The sequence below is a fragment of the Nerophis lumbriciformis genome, linkage group LG20, assembly GCF_033978685.3.
Source record: "Nerophis lumbriciformis linkage group LG20, RoL_Nlum_v2.1, whole genome shotgun sequence".
In the NCBI taxonomy this organism is placed as follows: Eukaryota; Metazoa; Chordata; class Actinopteri; order Syngnathiformes; family Syngnathidae; genus Nerophis; species Nerophis lumbriciformis.
Window position 1 is genome coordinate 2958444 of NC_084567.2, and position 23960 is coordinate 2982403.

General features: G+C 37.9%; 2 protein-coding genes across 2 annotated transcripts in view; one reads left to right on the forward strand and one right to left on the reverse strand.

Moving 5' to 3' along the window:
• The window catches only part of LOC133619182 (uncharacterized), a 178677-nt gene that overhangs the window by 143403 nt on the left and 11314 nt on the right, over nucleotides 1-23960 (forward strand). The gene's annotated exons all lie outside the window — the stretch shown is intronic.
• On the reverse strand, nucleotides 73-20860 carry LOC133619188 (uncharacterized). Its single transcript, XM_061980113.2, has 2 exons — nucleotides 20575-20860; nucleotides 73-3984 (listed from the first exon to the last, which is right to left on the reverse strand). Exons 1-2 carry the CDS (start codon nucleotides 20720-20722, stop codon nucleotides 2897-2899), a joined length of 1236 nt encoding a protein of 411 aa, XP_061836097.1. The 5' UTR covers nucleotides 20723-20860; the 3' UTR covers nucleotides 73-2896.

Sequence of the window (23960 nt, forward strand, 5' to 3'; positions counted from 1 at the left end):
ATATGGTTTAACTGCTGATGGGGGTTTATCGATTTTTAAATGCGCCAGTAAATAACCCGTTTGTACACTATTTGTCATGACTTGGACTTTGGCTTGGTTTGTTCTCCCGTGGTGCAAATGAACTGGACTGGTCAAGGCTTGAAGGTGGGTACATGATTTATTTAAACTATCAAAAAAGGAATAAACGAAAAGCGCGCACAGGGGCGGAGGTACAAAACTAGACTTTAAACACAAAACTTGCACATTGGCAGAAACTATGAACAATTAAACAAAACACTAACTGTGGCTTAACAAACAAAAACTTACTTGGCATGGAACCGGCATGAAAAAAAAGAGTAGCAAGGGTCATCAGGGTGTGGAGAGTGTGCAGGAGCATAAATGCGGGGATGTCGTCAGAACGAACAACAGAAAATGAATGAACTTAAATACTATGGACATGATTAGTGAAAGCAGGTGCGTGACTCGAAACGTGAAACAGGTGCGTGACGTGACAGGTGAAAACTAATGGTTGCTATGGTGACAAGAGTGCACAATGAGTCCAAACGTGGAACAGGTGCGTGACGTGACAGGTGAAACTAATGGTTGCTATGGTGACAAAACAAAACAAAAGTGCACAAAAAGTCCAAAATTTAAACCGAACATTACTAAAACAAAACATGATCACACAGACATGACACTATTGATGTGTTTCAATGCTCTGTAGTGCATAAATTAAAAAGTTAAAGTTAAAGTTAAAGTACCAATGATTGTCACACACACACTAGGTGTGGCGAGATTATTCTCTGCATTTGACCCATCACCCTTGATCACCCCCTGGGAGGTGAGGGGAGCAGTGGGCAGCAGCGGTGGCCGCGCCCGGGAATCATTTTTGGTGATTTAACCCCCAATTCCAACCCTTGATACTGAGTGCCAAGCAGGGAGGTAATGGGTCCCATTTTTATAGTCTTTGGTATGACTCGGCCGGGGTTTGAACCCACAACCTACCGATCTCAGGGCGGACACTCTAACCACTAGGCCACTGAGTAGTATAAATGTGTTCCTGTGTAGTATTTCTCCAGCAATGGTCATGTGGTGACATCAATGATGGTATTTTGCGAGGTAATCATTGAAGTCGGACATCACTGAAGGCCTAGGTGGGAAACACACGGCCCGCCACTTCACTACTTTATAGGTCAGGTGTGTTTCTCAGTACGTGCAAAGCTCCTCTCTTGTTATCCTTTTCCTGTTCTGAATCCGGTCCTTTCCCAGCGCCAATGCAGGTTTCCTGCCGATCACGATGACTTTGTCAAATTGTTTAAATTACTGTTTTTACAAAAAAAAAATCTAAACATTTGTTGTTTATACAGAACTTTAATAGTCACAAAAATAGACAAACTTAACTCGCACACAAACAAGTTTACAAAGTTACATTTTTGCGGTGTACACGTGTTGTTAAAAAGACATTGTTTCTGATTGTAAATGTACAAATCTGTTATATGTGTGGCAAATATCAGCAATAATGGCGTTGTGGAATGGAGACTAATGTAAAAACCTCAGATTGCTTTATCATTTGTGACCGTGTCCTCCATTATGAAGGTGAGGTGATCTTTAATACCGTTGGGTCTAAATAACCATCAAAATAAAAGATACATTGGGAAATGAAATTCAGATCTTGACACATCACCAACAAATTGGTGTTAAAGCATCTAATATCAGACATACCGTATTTTCCGCACTATTAGCCGCACCTAAAAACCACAAATTTACTCAAAAGCTGACAGTGCGGCTTATAACCCGGTGCGCTTTATATATGGATTAATATTAAGATTCATTTTCATAAAGTTTAGGTCTCGCAACTACGGTAAACAGCCGCCATCTTTTTTCCCCGTAGAAGAGGAAGTGCTTCTTCTTCTACGCAAGCAACCGCCAAGGTAAGCACCCGCCCCCATAGAAGAGGAAGCGCTTCTTCTTCTACTGTAAGCAACCACCCGCCCCCGTAGAAGAAGAAGAAGCGCGCGGATATTACGTTTCATTTCCTTTGTGTGTTTACATCTGTAAAGACCACAAAATGGCTCCTACTAAGCGACAGGTTTCCGGTTCACGAAAAGACGCAATCTCTCCATCCGCACACGGACTACTATTTCACAGCAACTGCCTAAAGACTTTCAAGAAAAGCTGGCTACTTTCCGTGCATATTGTAAAAACAAGATAGCTGAAAAAAAGATCCGGCCAGAGAACATTATCAACATGGACGAGGTTCCACTGACTTTTGATATTCCTGTGAACCGCACTGTGGATACAACGGGAGCACGTACGGTGAATATTCGCACCACAGGGAATGAGAAGTCATCCTTCACTGTGGTTCTAGCTTGCCATGCTAATGGCCAGAAACTTCCACCCATGGTGATATTCAAAAGGAAGACCTTGCCAAAAGAGACCTTTCCAGCCGGCGTCATCATAAAAGCTAACTCGAAGGGATGGATGGATGAAGAAAAGATGAGCGAGTGGTTAAGGTAAGTTTACGCGAAGAGGCCGGGTGGCTTTTTTCACGCAGCTCCGTCCATGTTGATATACGACTCCATGCGCGCCCACATCACGCTGGTTTTTAATATATTATTAAAGTTTGACTGACCTATCTGACTGTTTTTTTGACATTCCTTTAGCGCAGTTAGATGCGGCTTACAACACGGGGCGGCTTATAGGTGGACAAAGTTTTGAAATATGCCGTTCATTGAAGGCGCGGCTTATAACCCAGGGCGGCTTATGGTGCGGAAAATACGGTATATCATATATTAGGGAGGCTCTCTTCTGCAGCTCAGCTTTGAAGTCATCAGAACACTGACTAATGCGACATGGACTTGCAAGCAAATACACTACGACAAAAAGAGCATTTAAATGGTTTTCCACCTGTGAGCGTTTAAAGTGGACCATTGAGCAGATGCATCATTTCGCTCGCGTGTGTTTTCATGTGTGTTAGCATGTTTGTCTTACTCGAGAACGTTTTCACGCAAACCGAGCATTGGAAGGGTTTTTCTCCTGTGTGTATTCTCAAGTGTCTGTTTAAAGCGGACCCTTGAGCAAATGAGTCGCTACAAACTGAGCATTTGTAGGGTTTTTCTCCGGTGTGAGTTCTCATGTGTGTAACCATATTCGCCTTATGAGAGAACGTTTTGGCACAAAATGAGCACATGAAGGGTTTTTCTCCCGTGTGCGTTCTCATGTGCGAGACCAAATTTGCCTTATGAGCAAATGTTTTAACACAAACTAAGCACACAAAGGGTTTTTCTCCCGTGTGCGTTCTCATATGTGATACCATGTTTGCCTTAATGGCGAATGTTTGGCCACAAACTGAGCATTTAAAGGGTTTTTCCCTTTTGTGTATTCTCATGTGCGCCTTCATATTCCACATCAGAGCAAATCTTTCGCCACATATTGAACAAAGAAAGGGTTTTTCTCCCGTGTGTATTCTCATGTGTTGAAGAAAAACACTCAGACGAGAAAATACCTTCGCACAATCTGAGCACGTCAAAGATTTTGTACCAGTCACCTCTTTTTTACAGCGTTTGTTAGTTTGAGTCGTCATATCACCTTCACAGTCTGTATCGCTGCTCAAAGATTGTTTGGTGTCGTCCCAGTCCTTACCCTCCATAGATTGTGACATGTCCTCAGTGTCTGATAGTGGAGCTCCAAAGTGGTCTCCGTCAGTTTCGGGTGTCATGTGTTGTGTTGAGCTGCTGCTTGAAGGCTCCGCCCCTCCGTTCTCCTCACTTGGACTGTGATGAAGGTGTGAGGACTCGGTTGGTTTGTCTTCATCCGTCTTCACAGAGACACCAGTCAGTGGCATCTTGGTGAGGTCAGCTTCCTTCGGCGCTCGAATATAATCTCCCTCTTGAGTGATCCAATGTTCCTCCTCCTCCTCTTTGATGTGGGGGGGCTGCGGATCCTCCGGCTTCAAGGTGGACAAAGAGGGACGTCTTTCTGGAGCACCAGATAGCTGGTGGACATCTGCACAACACCAACATGAATTATTGTGGTAGCTAACTATGCATAATTCTAAATGATGAGTGCAATATAGTATATTCAATTGTTAATAATTAACCAACAGACTGCTTATAAAATAAGGTACAGTAATACAAAATGAGTTTATGTTGTCTCCCGGACACTTGAAATTAAGCGTGTCATATTGTTAAGTGGAATGTTAGTAAAACTGTACCCTAATTTCTGACTATAGAGCGCACCGATATAAAAGCTGCACCCTTGAAAATAATTTTTTGTCTTAAATCAACTTTTACTTTGAAAATCTACTTTTACCTTGGAAATAATGTTTTGTCTTGAAAATCAACTTTTACCTTGAAAATCATTTTTTTGTCTTGAAAATCAACTTTTGCCTTGAAAATCAATTTTTACTTTGAAAATCAGTTTTTCCTTGAAAATCACTTTTTACCTTGAAAATCAGCTTTTACCTCGAAAATTAGAACCCTAACCCTAACCTTGAAAATCAACTTTTACCTTGAAATTAATTTTTTGTGTTGAAAATCAACTTTTACCTTGAAATTAATTTTTTGTGTTGAAAATCAACTTTTACCTTGAAATTAATTTTTTGTCTTGAAAATCAACTTTGACCTTGAAATTAATTTTTTGTCTTGAAAATCAACTTTTACTTTGAAAATTATTTTTTGTCTTGAAAATCAACTTTTGCCTTGAAAATCAATTTTTACTTTGAAAATCATTTTTTTCCTTGAAAATCAACTTCTACCTTGAAAATCACTTTTTACCTCGAAAATCAGCTTTTACCTCAAAAATCAGCTTTTACCTCGAAAATTAGAACCCTAACCTTGAAAATCAACTTTTACCTTGAAAATCATTTTTTGTCTTGAAAATCAACTTTTACCTTAAATAATTTTTTGTCTTGAAAATCATTTTCAGGGTAAACTTTTACCCTGAAAATCATTTTTTTTGTCTTAAAAATCAACTTTTACCTTGAAAATAATTTTTTGTCTTGAAAATAAATTTTTACCTTGAAAATCATTTTTTGTCTTGAAAATAAACTTTTACCTTAAATCTTTTTTTGTCTTGAAAATCAACTTTTACCTTGAAAATAATTTTTTGTCCTGAAAATCATTTGTTGTCTTAAATCCTTTTTTGTCTTGAAAATCAACTTTTACCTTGAAAATAATTTTTTGTCTTGAAAATCAACTTTTACCTTAAATAATTTTTTGTCTTGAAAATCATTTGTTGTCTTAAATCCTTATTTGTCTTGAAAATCAAGTTTTACCTTGAAAATATTTTTTTGTCTTGAAAATCAACTTTTAGGTTAAATAATTTTTTGTCTTGAAAATCAACTTTTACCTTGAAAATAATTTTTTGTCTTGAAAATCAACTTTTACCTTGAAAATCATTTTTTGTCTTAAAAATCAACTTTTACCCTGAAAATCATTTTTTTTGTCTTAAAAATCAACTTTTACCTTGAAAATCATTTTTTTGTCTTGAAAATCAACTTTTGCCTTGAAAATCAATTTTTACTCTGAAAATCAGTTTTTCCTTGAAAATCAACTTCTACCTTGAAAATTACTTTTTACCTTGAAAATCAGCTTTTACCTCGAAAATTAGAACCCTAACCCTAACCTTGAAAATCAACTTTTACCTTGAAATAAATTTTTTGTCTTGAAAATCAACTTTTACCTTGAAATTAATTTTTTGTCTTGAAAATCAACTTTTACCTTGAAATTAATTTTTTGTCTTGAAAATCAACTTTTACCTTGAAATTATTTTTTGGTCTTGAAAATCAACTTTTACCTTGAAAATTATTTTTTTGTCTTGAAAATCAACTTTTGCCTTGAAAATCAATTTTTACTTTGAAAATCATTTTTTCCTTGAAAATCACTTTTTACCTTGAAAATCAGCTTTTACCTCGAAAATTAGAACCCTAACCCTAACCTTGAAAATCAACTTTTACCTTGAAATTAATTTTTTGTCTTGAAAATCAACTTTTACCTTGAAATTCATTTTTTGTCTTGAAAATCAACTTTTACCTTGAAATTAATTTTTTGTCTTGAAAATCAACTTTTACCTTGAAATTAATTTTTTGTCTTGAAAATCAACTTTGACCTTGAAATTAATTTTTTGTCTTGAAAATCAACTTTTACTTTGAAAATTATTTTTTGTCTTGAAAATCAACTTTTGCCTTGAAAATCAATTTTTACTTTGAAAATCATTTTTTTCCTTGAAAATCAACTTCTACCTTGAAAATCACTTTTTACCTCGAAAATCAGCTTTTACCTCAAAAATCAGCTTTTACCTCGAAAATTAGAACCCTAACCTTGAAAATCAACTTTTACCTTGAAAATCATTTTTTGTCTTGAAAATCAACTTTTACCTTAAATCATTTTTTGTCTTGAAAATCATTTTCAGGGTAAACTTTTACCCTGAAAATCATTTTTTTTGTCTTAAAAATCAACTTTTACCTTGAAAATAATTTTTTGTCTTGAAAATAAACTTTTACCTTGAAAATCATTTTTTGTCTTGAAAATAAACTTTTACCTTAAATCTTTTTTTGTCTTGAAAATCAACTTTTACCTTGAAAATAATTTTTTGTCCTGAAAATCATTTGTTGTCTTAAATCCTTTTTTGTCTTGAAAATCAACTTTTACCTTGAAAATAATTTTTTGTCTTGAAAATCAACTTTTACCTTGAAAATAATTTTTTGTCTTGAAAATCAACTTTTACCTTAAATAATTTTTTGTCTTGAAAATCATTTGTTGTCTTAAATCCTTATTTGTCTTGAAAATCAACTTTTACCTTGAAAATATTTTTTTGTCTTGAAAATCAACTTTTAGGTTAAATAATTTTTTGTCTTGAAAATCAACTTTTACCTTGAAAATAATTTTTTGTCTTGAAAATCAACTTTTACCTTGAAAATCATTTTTTGTCTTAAAAATCAACTTTTACCCTGAAAATCATTTTTTTTGTCTTAAAAATCAACTTTTACCTTGAAAATCATTTTTTGTCTTGAAAATCAACTTTTGCCTTGAAAATCAATTTTTACTTTGAAAATCAGTTTTTTCCTTGAAAATCAACTTCTACCTTGAAAATCACTTTTTACCTTGAAAATCAGCTTTTACCTCAAAAATTAGAACCCTAACCCTAACCTTGAAAATCAACTTTTACCTTGAAATTAATTTGTTGTCTTGAAAATCAACTTTTACCTTGAAATTAATTTTCTGTCTTGAAAATCAACTTTTACCTTGAAATCAATTTTTTGTCTTGAAAATCAACTTTTACCTTGAAATTAATTTTTTGTCTTGAAAATCAACTTTTACCTTGAAAATTATTTTTTGTCTTGAAAATCAACTTTTGCCTTGAAAATCAATTTTTACTTTGAAAATCATTTTTTTCCTTGAAAATCAACTTCTACCTTGAAAATCACTTTTTACCTCAAAAATCAGCTTTTACCTCGAAAATTAGAACCCTAACCTCGAAAATCAACTTTTACCTTGAAAATCATTTTTTGTCTTGAAAATCAACTTTTACCTTAAATAATTTTTTGTCTTGAAAATCATTTGTTGTCTTAAATCCTTTTTTGTTTGAAAATCAACTTTTACCTTGAAAATAATTTTTTGTCTTGAAAATCATTTGTTGTCTTAAATCTTTTTTGTCTTGAAAATCAACTTTTACCTTGAAAATAATTTTTTGTCTTGAAAATCAACTTTTACCTTAAATAATTTTTTGTCTTGAAAATCATTTGTTGTCTTAAATCCTTATTTGTCTTGAAAATCAACTTTTACCTTGAAAATATTTTTTTGTCTTGAAAATCAACTTTTAGGTTAAATAATTTTTTGTCTTGAAAATCAACTTTTACCTTGAAAATAATTTTTTGTCTTAAAAATCAACTTTTACCCTGAAATTCATTTTTTTGTCTTAAAAATCAACTTTTACCTTAAATCATTTTTTGTCTTGAAAATCAACATTTACCTTGAAAATAATTTTTTGTCTAGAAAATCAACTTTTACCTTTAAAATAATTTTTGTCTTGAAAATCAACTTTTACCTTTAAAATAATTTTTGTCTTGAAAATCAACTTTTACCTTAAATCAGCTTTTATCTTGAAAATTTGAACCCTAACCCTAACCCTGAAAATTAACTTTTACCTAGAAAATAATTTTTTGCCTAGAAAATCAACTTTTACCTTAAATCAATTTTTTCCTTAAATATTTTTTTGTCATGAAAATCAACTTTTACCTTGAAAATCATTTTTTGTCTTGAAAATCAACTTTTACCTTGAAAATCATTTTTTGTCTTAAAAATCAACTTTTACCCTGAAAATCATTTTTTTTGTCTTAAAAATCAACTTTTACCTTGAAAATCATTTTTTGTCTTGAAAATAAACTTTTACCTTAAATAATTTTTTGTTTTGAAAATCAACATTTACCTTGAAAATAATTTTTTGTCTTGAAAATCAACTTTTACCTTTAAAATAATTTTTGTCTTGAAAATCAACTTTTACCTTTAAAATAATTTTTGTCTTGAAAATCAACTTTTACCTTAAATCAGCTTTTATCTTGAAAATTCGAACCCTAAACCTGAAAATTAACTTTTACCTTGAAAATAATGTTTTGCCTAGAAAATCAACTTTTACCTTGAAAATCATTTTTTTAGGTGGCAGATATATTTTTTTCCATATATTAGCTGTGTATTTACCCAAAAATATTTTGTAAATGTTTATTTTATAGGTAATATTCCTTAATTGTTTCCAAACGGTGCCTGTAAACGCAACAGTAAAAATGGCTGATCAAACAAAACAGACTCAAGTCCGTCCACGCTAACGTTGAGGTGACTTTACGAAACAATACATAAAGACTGGCATTGTGAGGTAATAGTACTAACAACGACACTGGTAAACGTGTTAGCTAATGCTAACAACACTCGATTCATTACATTACGATAGCATGTAGAAATATGCAGGAAAACACTCCTACAGGGGACGGTTTAGTAAGTATAAATACTTTTAGTTATATTATAAAACTTAAACGGTGCTTGGAGCGATGCATGAAAAATCTATACACGTAGGAACGCTATGAACGGCTAGAAGACGGAACAGCGCTTCTACTCCCGGTTGAAAGCACTAGTGTAAAAAGAAAGGCACATGAACTTGTTCAAAAGATGGCGGCATAGCACAAACAATAACACAACATTAAGTGTATGTGCTTGTTTTTTTTAAAACTATTTGTATTATTGCCGTCAGTGAAAAAAAAACATAAATTAGCCACACCGTTTTAGAAACCGCAGGGTTCAAAGTGTAGGAAACAATGTGCGCCTTATGGTCCCAAATTTCATTTGTAACTCATTTGAGTTTTACAAACAGCTTCTGGTTGTTCTCAAGTGTGTTTTTTTCACATTAGGACCCCTCTAAATGGAGGACAGGAAGACGTCAAAGTACTTGTTGTTAAAGATGAAGGAAGTGGACAAATACTGAAGATGACATCATCAAGGCCATATAAGACACTAAAGACTTGATGCAGCTACAAAAATCACATATTACACACTCTACAATATTTAGTAATGCACAATATTTAATGACTATCACCAATTCCTTTCTTTCAGAATCAGATTTGGTAGCCCAGTATGGACTTTGACTTGGGGAGAAAAGAGAGCACAAAGAAAAACCCAACAACTGAGAGAGCACAGTACCGTGGGAGCCATCTTGGTATGAAAACAAAAAAGCGTTAAGTAAGTACAGTGCATCCGGAAAGCATTCACAGCGCTTCATTTTGTTATGTTACAGCCAAATTCCTAAATGGAATAAAACCATTTTGTCCTCAAAATTCTACAGTCAATACCCCATATAATGACAATGTGATTTTTTATTTGTATTTTGCATTGTTGCACATTTATTCAAAATAACATGCACTTAAGCATTCACAGCCTTTGCTCTATACAGGTAAAAGCCAGTAAATTAGAATATTTTGAAAAACTTGATTTATTTCAGTAATTGCATTCAAAAGGTGCAACTTGTACATTATATTTATTCATTGCACACAGACTGATGCATTCAAATGTTTATTTCATTTAATTTTGATGATTTGAAGTGGCAACAAATGAAAATCCAAAATTCCGTGTGTCACAAAATTAGAATATTACTTAAGGCTAATACAAAAAAGGGATTTTTAGAAATGTTGGCCAACTGAAAAGTATGAAAATGAAAAATATGAGCATGTACAATACTCAATACTTGGTTGGAGCTCCTTTTGCCTCAATTACTGCGTTAATGCGGCGTGGCATGGAGTCGATGAGTTTCTGGCACTGCTCAGGTGTTATGAGAGCCCAGGTTGCTCTGATAGTGGCCTTCAACTCTTCTGCGTTTTTGGGTCTGGCATTCTGCATCTTCCTTTTCACAATACCCCACAGATTTTCTATGGGGCTAAGGTCAGGGGAGTTGGCGGGCCAATTTAGAACAGAAATACCATGGTCCGTAAACCAGGCACGGGTAGATTTTGCGCTGTGTGCAGGCGCCAAGTCCTGTTGGAACTTGAAATCTCCATCTCCATAGAGCAGGTCAGCAGCAGGAAGCATGAAGTGCTCTAAAACTTGCTGGTAGACGGCTGCGTTGACCCTGGATCTCAGGAAACAGAGTGGACCGACACCAGCAGATGACATGGCACCCCAAACCATCACTGATGGTGGAAACTTTACACTAGACTTCAGGCAACGTGGATCCTGTGCCTCTCCTGTCTTCCTCCAGACTCTGGGACCTCGATTTCCAAAGGAAATGCAAAATTTGCATGGTTGGGTGATGGTTTTTTGTATTAGCCTTAAGTAATATTCTAATTTTGTGACACACGGAATTTTGGATTTTCATTTGTTGCCACTTCAAATCATCAAAATTAAATGAAATAAACATTTGAATGCATCAGTCTGTGTGCAATGAATAAATATAATGTACAAGTTACACCTTTTGAATGCAATTACTGAAATAAATCAAGTTTTTCAAAATATTCTAATTTACTGGCTTTTACCTGTATACACCCGTCCATTTTCCTGTGACGTCACACAGTGATGCCGACACAAACAAACATGGCGCATAGAACAGCAAGCTATAGCGACATTAGCTCGGATTCAGACTCGGATTTCAGCGGCTTAAGCGATTCAACAGATGACGCATGTATTGAAACGGATGGTTGTAGTGTGGAGGCAGGTAGCGAAAACGAAATTGAAGAAGAAACTGAAGCTATTGGGCCATATCGGTTTGAACCGTATGCAAGCGAAACCGACGAAAACGACACGACAGCCAGCGACACGGGAGAAAGCGAGGACGAATTCGGCGATCGCCTTCTAACCAACGATTGGTATGTGTTTGTTTGGCATTAAAGGAAACTAACAACTATGAACTAGGTTTACAGCATATGAAATACATTTGGCACTTTGAGAGTGCAGACAGCCCAATTTTCATCAATTAATATATTCTGTAGACATACCCTCATCCGCGCTCTTTTCCTGAAAGCTGATCTGTCCAGTTTTGGAGTTGATGTCAGCAGGCCAGGGAAGCTAGGGTCGATATTCTTCTCTTGATCATCTTCGGTGGCATAAGGGACGGTGTGAGCCAAGACATCCAGGGGGTTTAGCTCGCTCGTCTGCGGGAACAAACTGCCGCCATTGCTTGCCGTGCTAGCGAGGCCCTTTGTCCCTGAATTGCTCACACACTCCGGCAGATTCAATGGGGGTCTGGCGGCAGATTTCTTTGACTTTATGGTTGGAAATGCATCTGCTTTGAGTGTCGCAGGATATCCACACATTCTTGCCATCTCTGTCGTAGCATTCGTCGGTAAAGTGTGCGGAACAAACGTCCAATTTCTTGCCACTTTGGCATCTTTGGGCCACTGGTGCAACTTGAATCCGTCCCTGTTGGTGTTGTTACACCCTCCGACAACACACCGACGAGGCATGATGTCTCCAAGGTACGGAAAACAGTCGGAAAAAACGGAAAATAACAGAGCTGATTTGACTCGGTGTTTGAGAAAATGGCGGATTGCTTCCCGATGTGACGTCATCGCTCCGAGAGTGAATATTAGAAAGGCGTTTAATTCACCAAAATTCACCCATTTAGAAAAAAGATATGGTCTTTTTTCTGCAACATCAAGGTATATATTGACGCTTCCATAGGTCTGGTGATAATGTTCCCCTTTCAGACAAGGGGGAGAATTGGAATTGAGCCTTAATCCCGCCCCTTTTCCACTTCACATCAATTACTAACATGCCTGACCAGGGCTCAGAAAATGTGCAAAGACTCCTCCCACCCACACCAAGGACTGTTTTCACTGCCGGACTCTAGAAAGAGGTTCCGGAGCAGAACCTCCAGGTTCTGTAACAGCTTCTTCCCTCAGGCCGTAAGACTCTTGAACGCATTAAAATAATCCCCTCAATTTCCCCCCAAAAATGGATTAACTGTCTGACTAAAAAGACAATATAACATACATCCATAAACTTGAATGCATATGCAAAAGTGCAATATATTTATCTGTACAGTAATCTATTTATTTATATATGCACCTTATTGCTCTTTTATCCTGCACTACAACCAGCTAATGCAACAAAATGTCATTCTTATCTGTACTGTAAAGTTCACATTTGAATGACAATAAAAAGGAAGTCTAAGTCTAAGTTTAATTTGCAAGTAAAAAAAATAAAAAAAATCACATTGTCATTATGGGGTTTTGTGTGTTGAATTTTATGTTGGATCCACTATGGACTGGACTCTCACACTATTATGTTAGATCCACTATGGACTGGACTCTCACACTATTATGTTAGATCCACTATGGACTGGACTCTCACTATTATGTTGGATCCACTATGGACTGGACTCTCACACTATTATGTTAGATCCACTATGGACTGGACTCTCACTATTATGTTAGATCCACTATGGACTGGACTCTCACTATTATGTTAGATCCACTATGGACTGGACTCTCACAATATTATGTTAGATCCACTATGGACTGGACTCTCACACTATTATGTTAGATCCACTATGGACTGAACTCTCACTATTATGTTAGATCCACTATGGACTGGACTCTCACACTATTATGTTAGATCCACTATGGACTAGACTCTCACTATTATGTTAGATCCACTATGGACTGGACTCTCACACTATTATGTTAGATCCACTATGGACTGGACTCTCACACTATTATGTTAGATCCACTATGGACTGGACTCTCACACTATTATGTTAGATCCACTATGGACTAGACTCTCACTATTATGTTAGATCCACTATGGACTGGACTCTCACACTATTATGTTAGATCCACTATGGATTAGACTCTCACTATTATGTTAGATCCACTATGGACTGGACTCTCACTATTATGTTAGATCCACTATGGACTGGACTCTCACACTATTATGTTAGATCCACTATGGACTAGACTCTCACTATTATGTTAGATCCACTATGGACTGGACTCTCACACTATTATGTTAGATCCACTATGGACTGGACTCTCACACTATTATGTTAGATCCACTATGGACTAGACTCTCACTATTATGTTAGATCCACTATGGACTGGACTCTCACTATTATGTTAGATCCACTATGGACTGGACTCTCACTATTATGTTAGATCCACTATGGACTGGACTCACACTATTATGTTAGATCCACTATGGACTGGACTCACACTATTATGTTAGATCCACTATGGACTGGACTCACACTATTATGTTAGATCCACTATGGACTGGACTCTCACAATATTATGTCAGACCCACTAGACATCCATTGCTTTCGGTCTCCCCACATATGCGGTCCTCTCCAAGGTTTCTCATAGTCATTCACATCGACGTCCCACTGGGGTGAGTCTTTCCTTGCCCTTATGTGGGCTTTGTACCGAGGATGTCGTTGTGGCTTGTGCAGCCCTTTGAGACACTTGTGATTTAGGGCTATATAAATAAACATTGATTGATTGATTGATTGATTGAATTTTGAGGACAATGAATGAATTCCAGTTCGGAATAAAGCGCTGTAACATAACAAAATGCGGAAAAAGTGAATACTTCCACATTTATTTATATAGCACATACTTGCCAACCCTTCCGGATTTTCCGGGAGACTCCCGAAATGCAGTGCCTCTCCCGAAAACCTCCCGGGACAAATTTTCTCCCGAAATTCAGGCGGAGCTGGAAGCCACGCCCCCTCCAGCTCCATGCGGACCTGAGTGACGTCAGGTGCGCAACACCATGTAAATCGTTGGCCAACCAAAAAGTAACCCCAGTACGCTATAGCCAACATTCACCAGGAGATGGCAACAGACAAACATAGATCACTCTATTACATTATTCCCCTTTTAGAAATGTATAGAAGTTACTCAAAATAAATAAACAACCCAACCAAAAAATGCAGCAGCTCGATTAAAAAACTGTACTTAAGCCACATTTTTTTCTTTTTTTTTTTAGTACTGAACTCTTAACCCTCATTTGTAAAAAATAACATGCTTATTATACAAACAGTGTTTGTACACCTTTAACACAGATTTTTATACTGTCTTCAGAGATTCCGTTTTTTTGGTGGTACTCGAAACCTTTCTGGGTACCTGCGAAAGGGTGTTCAGCATGGTTAGAAAAATAGTGACAGAGAATAGAACAAGGATGGACAATTCAACCCTTAACTCAACAATGAGTAGATGAGTGTTATGTGTGTCTATATGTGTAAATAAATCAACACTGAAATTCAAGTATTTCTTTTATTTATATATATATGTATACCGGTATATATATATATATATATATATATATATATATATATATATATATATATATGTATATATATATATATATAATAAAATATATATAGCTAGAATTCACTGAAAGTCAAGTATTTCTTATATATATATACCGTATATATATATATATATATATATATATATATATATATATATATATATATATATATATATATATATATATATATATATATAATAAAATATATATAGCTAGAATTCACTGAAAGTCAAGTATTTCTTATATATATATATATATATATATATATATATATATATATATATATATATATATGAAATACTTGACTTGGTGAATTGTAGCTGTAAATATACTCCTCCCCTCTTAGCCCCGCCCCCAACCACGCCCCCGCCCCACCCCGACCACGCACCCCCCACCTCCCGAAATCGGAGGTCTCAAGGTTGGCAAGTATGATATAGCACCTTCCACAGACAACCCCCCCCCCCCCCCCCCCCCCCCCCCCCCCCCCCACAGCACAGTTCCAATATCAGAAATGACACACAATATAAAAGGCCAAGACAACAAAAACATGATATCAGCCCAAGAGTAGCCAATTAAAAACCTGAACAAAAAAAAGGGGGTCTTGAGTTTGCTTTTGAAAGTGTCAACAGAGTCACTGATGGTGGAAGATCGTTCAAAAGCAGAGAATAAACAGCCTCCAGCTCCAAAACGAGTGCCTGGAACCTTCAGCAGACCTCAAATCACTAATGTAAGAAGGAGTCTTACCTTGCAAGGCTCTGGAAGCTAGAACCAGAATTCTAAACTTGATCCTTCCTATAGGACACCGACGGCCAATAAAGTGCTTTTTAGAACAGGAGATATTTGTATAGGTCCGATTTCTCGCAGCAGAGTTTTGCACTAATGGCATGGATACTAACACAATAGTCTAAACTAGTGATGGGTCCGGCAACACCGATGCATCGGCGCATGCGTCGAGCTCATAGAGCAAAACCCTGTGTCGGTGCGCGTACCGCTTTTAGAAAGTCACGTGACCGATCATGAGCTGTTTTGGTCACGTGACCGATACGCCAACTGTGTCGCCTCCTCTGTGCCCTGTGAGCGGCTCTTTTCTACAGCCGGAGAAATAATAACTAAGAGAAATCGTCTAAAATGTAATACGTCGGAATTTTTTATTTTATTTTTTTTTTTATAAAAATGTGTAAAAAAATTAAATAAAAAAAATTCCCAGTCCACAATCATCCACAACACGCCTAAATGAAATACAATGACTTGGTTTCTATTATTGTATATACTAGGGCAGGGGTCACCAACGCGGTGCCCGCGGTCACCAGGTAGCCCGTAAGGACCAGATCAGTCGCCCGCTGGCCTGTTCTAAAAATAGCTCAAAGAGCAGCACTTACCAGTGAGCTGCCTCTATTTTTTAAATTTTATTTATTTACTAGCAAGCTGGTCTCTCTTTGCTCGACATTTTTAATTCTAAAAGAGACAAAACTCAAATAGAATTTGAAAATCCAAAAAAATATTTTAAAGACTTGGTCTTCACTTGGAATAAGCGGTAGAAAATGGATGGATGGATGAGTCTTCACTTGTTTAAATAAATTCATTTATTTTTTACTTTGCTTCTTATTACTTTTAGAAATACAATTTTAGAGAAAAATACAACCTTAAAAATTATTTTAGGACTTTTAAACAAATATACCTTTTTACCTTTTAAATTTCTTCCTCTTCTTTCCTGACAATTTAAATCAATGTTCAAGTAAAAAAATTTTTTTTATTGTAAAGAATAATAAATATTTTAGCTTCTGGTTTTTCGACGAAGAATATTTGTGAAATATTTCTTCAAACTTACTATGATTAAAATTCAAAACAATTATTCTGGCAAATCTAGAAAATCTGTAGAATCAAATTTAAATCTTATTTCAAAGTATTTTGAATTTCTTTTAAAATTTTTGTTCTGGAAAATCTAGAAGAAATACTGATTTGTCTTTGTTAGAAATATAGCTTGGTTCAATTTGTTAAATATTCTAACAAAGTGCAGATTGGATTTTAACCAATTTAAAACATGTCATCAAAATTCTAAAATGTATCTTAATCAGGAAAAATTACTAATGATGTTCCATAAATTATTTTTTTAATTTTTTCAAAAAGATTCAAATTAGCTAGTTTTTCTCTTCTTTTTGTCGGTTGAATTTTGAACTTTAAAGAGTCGAAAATGAAGATAAACTATGGTTTCAAAATTTTATTTTAATTTTTTTCGTGTTTTCTCCTCTTTTAAACCGTTCAATTAAGTGTTTTTTTCATCATTTATTCTCTACAAAAAACCTTCCGTAAAAGGGAAAAAAAATGTACGACGGAATGACAGACAGAAATACCCATTTTTTTATATATATAAATGTATTTATTTAGCTATTCTTGTTTAAATCACACTTACGTGTAACTTACAAATGACAATATATTTATTTATTTAAGTGTGTATCAAACTGGTAGCCCTTCGCATTAATCAGTACCCAAGAAGTAGTTTTTGGTTTCAAAAAGGTTGGTGACCCCTGTACTAGGGCATCAAATCAGTGTCAGTTGAGTCGGTCCATAGGTTGCCTGTAGGGATTTTTAATGTCCAGCAGATGTCAGTATTTAGTGACACAGTATCGACACAGTATCAATACAGTTTTGCAATGTGTCGAAACGCTTCATGACGCCTCATCAACCCATCACTAGTTTAAACACAAAAGACACAAAAGGAGATTAAATATGTTCCTTATATGAAAGATGAAACATTAAAGAATGCAAAGGATATCAGAGACAAAAAGGAGCATGGAGCTGACGCAACCAGCTGCCACTTCAAAAGATGCCATTCCTACATACAGCTCCAAAAAAAAAATCACAATGGAAAAACTAAAAATAATGCAAAATAAAAAATAAAAAATACAGAAACAGACCCAACAAAGCAACCAAGAGGGCCTACTCCATCTTAGGCTTAACCACTAGCTCTCGGCCGATGTACACGTTACATTTAGCATCTAACATCTTTGTAGGAATCAACAAACAAACGCACGTCATGCTGTAAAGTATTCCAAAATACCACATCAGGACTCCACTTAGTATGAAAGTCACCATACCATTAAATTCTTCCTTAAACGTAGACAACATTCCTCTTAGACATTCCTGCAATGAGGATGACTTTCAACATTTAACATGAAGACTTACATACCAAGGAAACGAGGTGGATGTGGACACTCCAAGCCTCTGTGACCAACTGTGAGCCAGCTAGTGGCACTATCATAAACCAGCCGTGACTGCCGTAAAGCTGCCATAAAGTGATGTCATCTGCCGCGGCTTGCTTACCGTGACTTTTCTAAGCAACACATATAACCATAGACATGTTGTAAGGGTACGCAGCATGGAGCGCTGCAGCCTACTGGCGCTGACGAGACGCGGGGCCGCCATCTTGGAGTGGTGATCAGTGCAATTCATTTGGCAGGAGCAATGAATTGTCAGCACATTTAATTCATCTTACCTCACTGAATACCACTGATTTTCACGAGCTTTTTTGTCATATGTGTAGCTATGATAAAGGACACATGTTTTACTATTCATAGTTTGCTTAACATTAATAGAATATTCATATATGCTATAAGTGACCAGACGTCCCAGATCAAAACTGGGAATATAATCCCAGAGAAGGGGAAAAAAGGGTCAGCTATTTTTAAATTGAAGAAACAATATGATGAGGTTATACAGGTAAAAGCCAGTAAATTAGAATATTTTGAAAAACTTGATTTATTTCAGTAATTGCATTCAAAAGGTGTAACTTGTACATTATATTTATTCATTGCACACAGACTGATGCATTCAAATGTTTATTTCATTTAATTTTGATGATTTGAAGTGGCAACAAATGAAAATCCAAAATTCCGTGTGTCACAAAATTAGAATATTACTTAAGGCTAATACAAAAAAGGGATTTTTAGAAATGTTGGCCAACTGAAAAGTATGAAAATGAAAAATATGAGCATGTACAATACTCAATACTTGGTTGGAGCTCCTTTTGCCTCAATTACTGCGTTAATGCGGCGTGGCATGGAGTCGATGAGTTTCTGGCACTGCTCAGGTGTTATGAGAGCCCAGGTTGCTCTGATAGTGGCCTTCAACTCTTCTGCGTTTTTGGGTCTGGCATTCTGCATCTTCCTTTTCACAATACCCCACAGATTTTCTATGGGGCTAAGGTCAGGGGAGTTGGCGGGCCAATTTAGAACAGAAATACCATGGTCCGTAAACCAGGCACGGGTAGATTTTGCGCTGTGTGCAGGCGCCAAGTCCTGTTGGAACTTGAAATCTCCATCTCCATAGAGCAGGTCAGCAGCAGGAAGCATGAAGTGCTCTAAAACTTGCTGGTAGACGGCTGCGTTGACCCTGGATCTCAGGAAACAGAGTGGACCGACACCAGCAGATGACATGGCACCCCAAACCATCACCCAACCATGCAAATTTTGCATTTCCTTTGGAAATCGAGGTCCCAGAGTCTGGAGGAAGACAGGAGAGGCACAGGATCCACGTTGCCTGAAGTCTAGTGTAAAGTTTCCACCATCAGTGATGGTTTGGGGTGCCATGTCATCTGCTGGTGTCGGTCCACTCTGTTTCCTGAGATCCAGGGTCAACGCAGCCGTCTACCAGCAAGTTTTAGAGCACTTCATGCTTCCTGCTGCTGACCTGCTCTATGGAGATGGAGATTTCAAGTTCCAACAGGACTTGGCGCCTGCACACAGCGCAAAATCTACCCGTGCCTGGTTTACGGACCATGGTATTTCTGTTCTAAATTGGCCCGCCAACTCCCCTGACCTTAGCCCCATAGAAAATCTGTGGGGTATTGTGAAAAGGAAGATGCAGAATGCCAGAGCCAAAAACGCAGAAGAGTTGAAGGCCACTATCAGAGCAACCTGGGCTCTCATAACACCTGAGCAGTGCCAGAAACTCATCGACTCCATGCCACGCCGCATTAACGCAGTAATTGAGGCAAAAGGAGCTCCAACCAAGTATTGAGTATTGTACATGCTCATATTTTTCATTTTCATACTTTTCAGTTGGCCAACATTTCTAAAAATCCCTTTTTTGTATTAGCCTTAAGTAATATTCTAATTTTGTGACACACGGAATTTTGGATTTTCATTTGTTGCCACTTCAAATCATCAAAATTAAATGAAATAAACATTTGAATGCATCAGTCTGTGTGCAATGAATAAATATAATGTACAAGTTACACCTTTTGAATGCAATTACTGAAATAAATCAAGTTTTTCAAAATATTCTAATTTACTGGCTTTTACCTGTATTGATATATAATGTAGGAAGCAGAATATTAATAACAGAAAGAAACAACCCTTTTGTGTGAATGAGTGTAAATGGGGGAGGGAGGTTTTTTGGGTTGGTGCACTAATTGTAAGTGTATCTTGTGTTTTTTATGTTGATTTAAAAACAAAACAAAACAAAAAAAAACGATACCGATAGTTAAAAAAACGATACTGATAATTTCCGATATTACATATGAATGCATTTATCTCTAGAAATAATCCTAAATGAAATACAATGACATGGTTTATATTATTATATATACTAGGTCATAAAATCAGTGTCAGTTGAGTCGGTCCATAGGTTGCCTGTAGGGATTTTTAATGTCCAGCAGATGTCAGTATTTAGTGACACAGTATCGACACAGTATCAATACAGTTTTGCAATGTGTCGAAACGCTTCATGACGCCTCATCAACCCATCACTAGTTATTAGTTAAACGGTGTGTTTAATGATTATTAGAAGGTAGGTAAATAAGTAACCATACCTTCAATATATGCTTCCAGTTGACGATGGCGCTCCTTCTGTCTCGTTCTAGAAAGTTCCTTCTCGTACGAGGCTATCGTTACTTCAAACAGCGCGAATATTTCATCAGCCGCCGCCATTAGTCGCTCCTTCACCAACTCTTTCAACATTTTCAATGTTTTTTTTGTTTTTTTTTACTCAATTTGCACTCGATCGTCGTCGTTGTCCGGTTCGTCTCTCGTCTGTCTGGAAAGCCTTGCTAACTTCCGGCTTTTCTTCTTCTAAAGCATCCTCGACATTACACGGCTGCCATCTAGTGGCGGTATTGAAGACTGCTCAGGATGAGCGTTGAGGGAGAAATAAGAACCGCCAATAAGAGCGCGGGATGGGAAATAAACAAAAAACGTCTTTATTACGTATTCATTACGTTATCACAAATAATTGATCACCATTTTTCTCAACCAATCAGACGGTCTGAGGTTATTATAAAGTTAATATTTATAACCCCGGTAAGCAAGGCCCCGGGGGTAGATGAGATGCGCCCGGAGTTCCTTAAGGCTCTGGATGCTGTGGGGCTGTCTTGGTTGACAAGACTCTGCAGCATCGCGTGGACATCAATCAATCAATCAATCAATCTTTATTTATATAGCCCTAAATCACAAGTGTCTCAAAGGGCTGCACAAGCCACAACGACATCCTCGGTATAGCCCACATAAGGGCAAGGAAAAACTCACCCCAGTGGGACGTCGATGTGAATGACTATGAGAAACCTTGGAGAGGACCGCATATGTGGGTAACCCCCCCCCTCTAGGGAGACCGAATGCAATGGATGTCGAGTGGGTCTGACATAATATTGTGAGAGTCCAGTCCATAGTGGATCCAGCATAACAGTAAGAGTCCAGTCCACAGTGGGGTCAGCAGGAAACGTACCATCCCGAGCGGAGATGGGTCAGCAGCGCAGAGATGTTCCCAACCGATATACAGGCGAGCGGTCCACCCCGGGTCCCGACCCCGGACAGCCAGCACCCCATCCATGGCCACCGGATCTGTGTGTCTCCCCTTCCACAAGGGATAGGGGGGAGCAGAGGAGAAAAGAAAAGAAACGGCAGATCAACTGGTCTAAAAAAAGGGGGGCTATTTAAAGGCTAGAGTATACAAATGAGTTTTGAGATGGGACTTAAATTTTTCTACTGAGGTAGCATCTCTAACTGTTACCGGGAGGGCATTCCATAGTGCTGGAGCCCCAATAGAAAACGCTCTACAGCCCGCAGACTTTTTTTGGGCTCTGGGAATCACTAATAAGCCGGAGTTCTTTGAACGCAGATTTCTTGCCGGGACATATGGTACAATACAATCGGCAAGATAGGCTGGAGCTAGACCGTGTAGTATTTTATACGTAAGTAGTAAAACCTTAAAGTCACATCTTAAGTGCACAGGAAGCCAGTGCAGGTGAGCCAGTATAGGCATAATATGATCAAACTTTCTTGTTCTTGTCAAAAGTCTAGCAGCCGCATTTTGTACCAACTGTAATCTTTTAATGCTAGACATAGGGAGACCCCAAAATAATACGTTACAGTAATCGAAACGAGACGTAACGAACGCATGAATAATGATCTCAGCGTCGCTAGTGGACAAAATGGAACGAATTTTAGCGATATTACGGAGATGAAAGAAGGCCGTTTTAGTAACACTCTTAATGTGATGAGATGCGCCCGGAGTTCCTTAAGGCTCTGGATGCTGTAGGGCTGTCTTGGTTGACAAGACTCTGCAGCATCGCGTGGACATCGGGGGCGGTACCACTGGATTGGCAGACCGGGGTGGTGGTTCCTCTCTTTAAGAAGGGGAACCGGAGGGTGTGTTCTAACTATCGTGGGATCACACTCCTCAGCCTTCCCGGTAAGGTCTATTCAGGTGTACTGGAGAGGAGGCTACGCCGGATAGTCCAACCTCGGATTCAGGAGGAACAGTGTGGTTTTCGTCCTGGTCGTGGAACTGTGGACCAGCTCTATACTCTCGGCAGGGTCCTTGAGGGTGCATGGGAGTTTGCCCAACCAGTCTACATGTGTTTTGTGGACTTGGAGAAGGCATTCGACCGTGTCCCTCGGGAAGTCCTGTGGGGAGTGCTCAGAGAGTACGGGGTATCGGACTGTCTGATTGTGGCAGTCCGCTCCCTGTATGATCAGTGCCAGAGCTTGGTCCGCATTGCCGGTAGTAAGTCGGACACGTTTCCAGTGAGGGTTGGACTCCGCCAAGGCTGCTCTTTGTCACCGATTCTGTTCATAACTTTTATGGACAGAATTTCTAGGCGCAGTCAAGGCGTTGAGGGGATCTGGTTTGGTGGCTGGAGGATTAGGTCTCTGCTTTTTGCAGATGATGTGGTCCTGATGGCTTCATCTGGCAAGGATCTTCAGCTCTCACTGGATCGGTTCGCAGCTGAGTGTGAAGCGACTGGGATGAGAATTAGCACCTCCAAGTCCGAGTCCATGGTTCTCGCCCGGAAATGGGTGGAGTGCCATCTCCGGGTTGGGGAGGAGATCTTGCCCCAAGTGGAGGAGTTCAAGTACCTCGGAGTCTTGTTCACGAGTGAGGGAAGAGTGGATCGTGAGATCGACAGGCGGATCGGTGCGGCGTCTTCAGTAATGCGGACGCTGTATCGATCCGTTGTGGTGAAGAATGTTACGGCGCACGCGCAGTCTGATTCTCCCTCCTCTGCGGGAACACTTGGAGGCTCCGTCTGTGCGCACCTCGGGACACGCCCACGGATGCGCGTCTCCGCCCTGCTGCAGCCACCAGCTGCAATCACTCGCTGGCAATCATCACACCTGGAACTGATGAGGGCGAGCTGGTTAAAAGACCAGTGGACCCTAGGATCGGCGCGGGAACTTAGTTTTCTCATGGTGTACCTGTTTACCTTCCGTTGCCCTGGATTTTGACTGCCTCCTTCGTTTCCTTGACTCCTCGCTTGCCCCTGGACTTTGACGCCTCTCTCTCGCCCCGGATCACCTGCCTGCCCCATGGACTGCCTCGTTTGCTCTCTTCAACACTTGGTAAGACACTTCAGCTAACTACACACATAGTCTTACACTACACACTCTTGTATTCTAGTTCACACTTCATTTCCTTAGTTCAGTAGTATTGTTTATTATTATTATATATATATATATATATATATATATATATATATATATATATATATATATATATATATATATATATATTGATTATATATATAATAAATAATTGTATATACTGCCCCCTGGTGTCTGTTTGCCGTCACCTCCCCTCAGTAAACACAACAAAGAAGGAGCTGAGCCGGAAGGCAAAGCTCTCAATTTACCGGTCGATCTACGTTCCCATCCTCACCTATGGTCATGAGCTTTGGGTTATGACCGAAAGGACAAGATCACG

What these genes read in the sequence shown, in the direction of transcription:
- LOC133619188 (XM_061980113.2), bottom strand. Translation starts at nt 20,722, where the DNA reads ATGTTGAAAGAGTTGGTGAAGGAGCGACTAATGGCGGCGGCTGATGAA. An exon ending in ACTGGAAGCATATATTGAAG is followed by an intron (nt 3,985 to 20,574) that starts GTATGGTTACTT and finishes GGTGTTGTGCAG; the next exon opens with ATGTCCACCAGCTATCTGGT.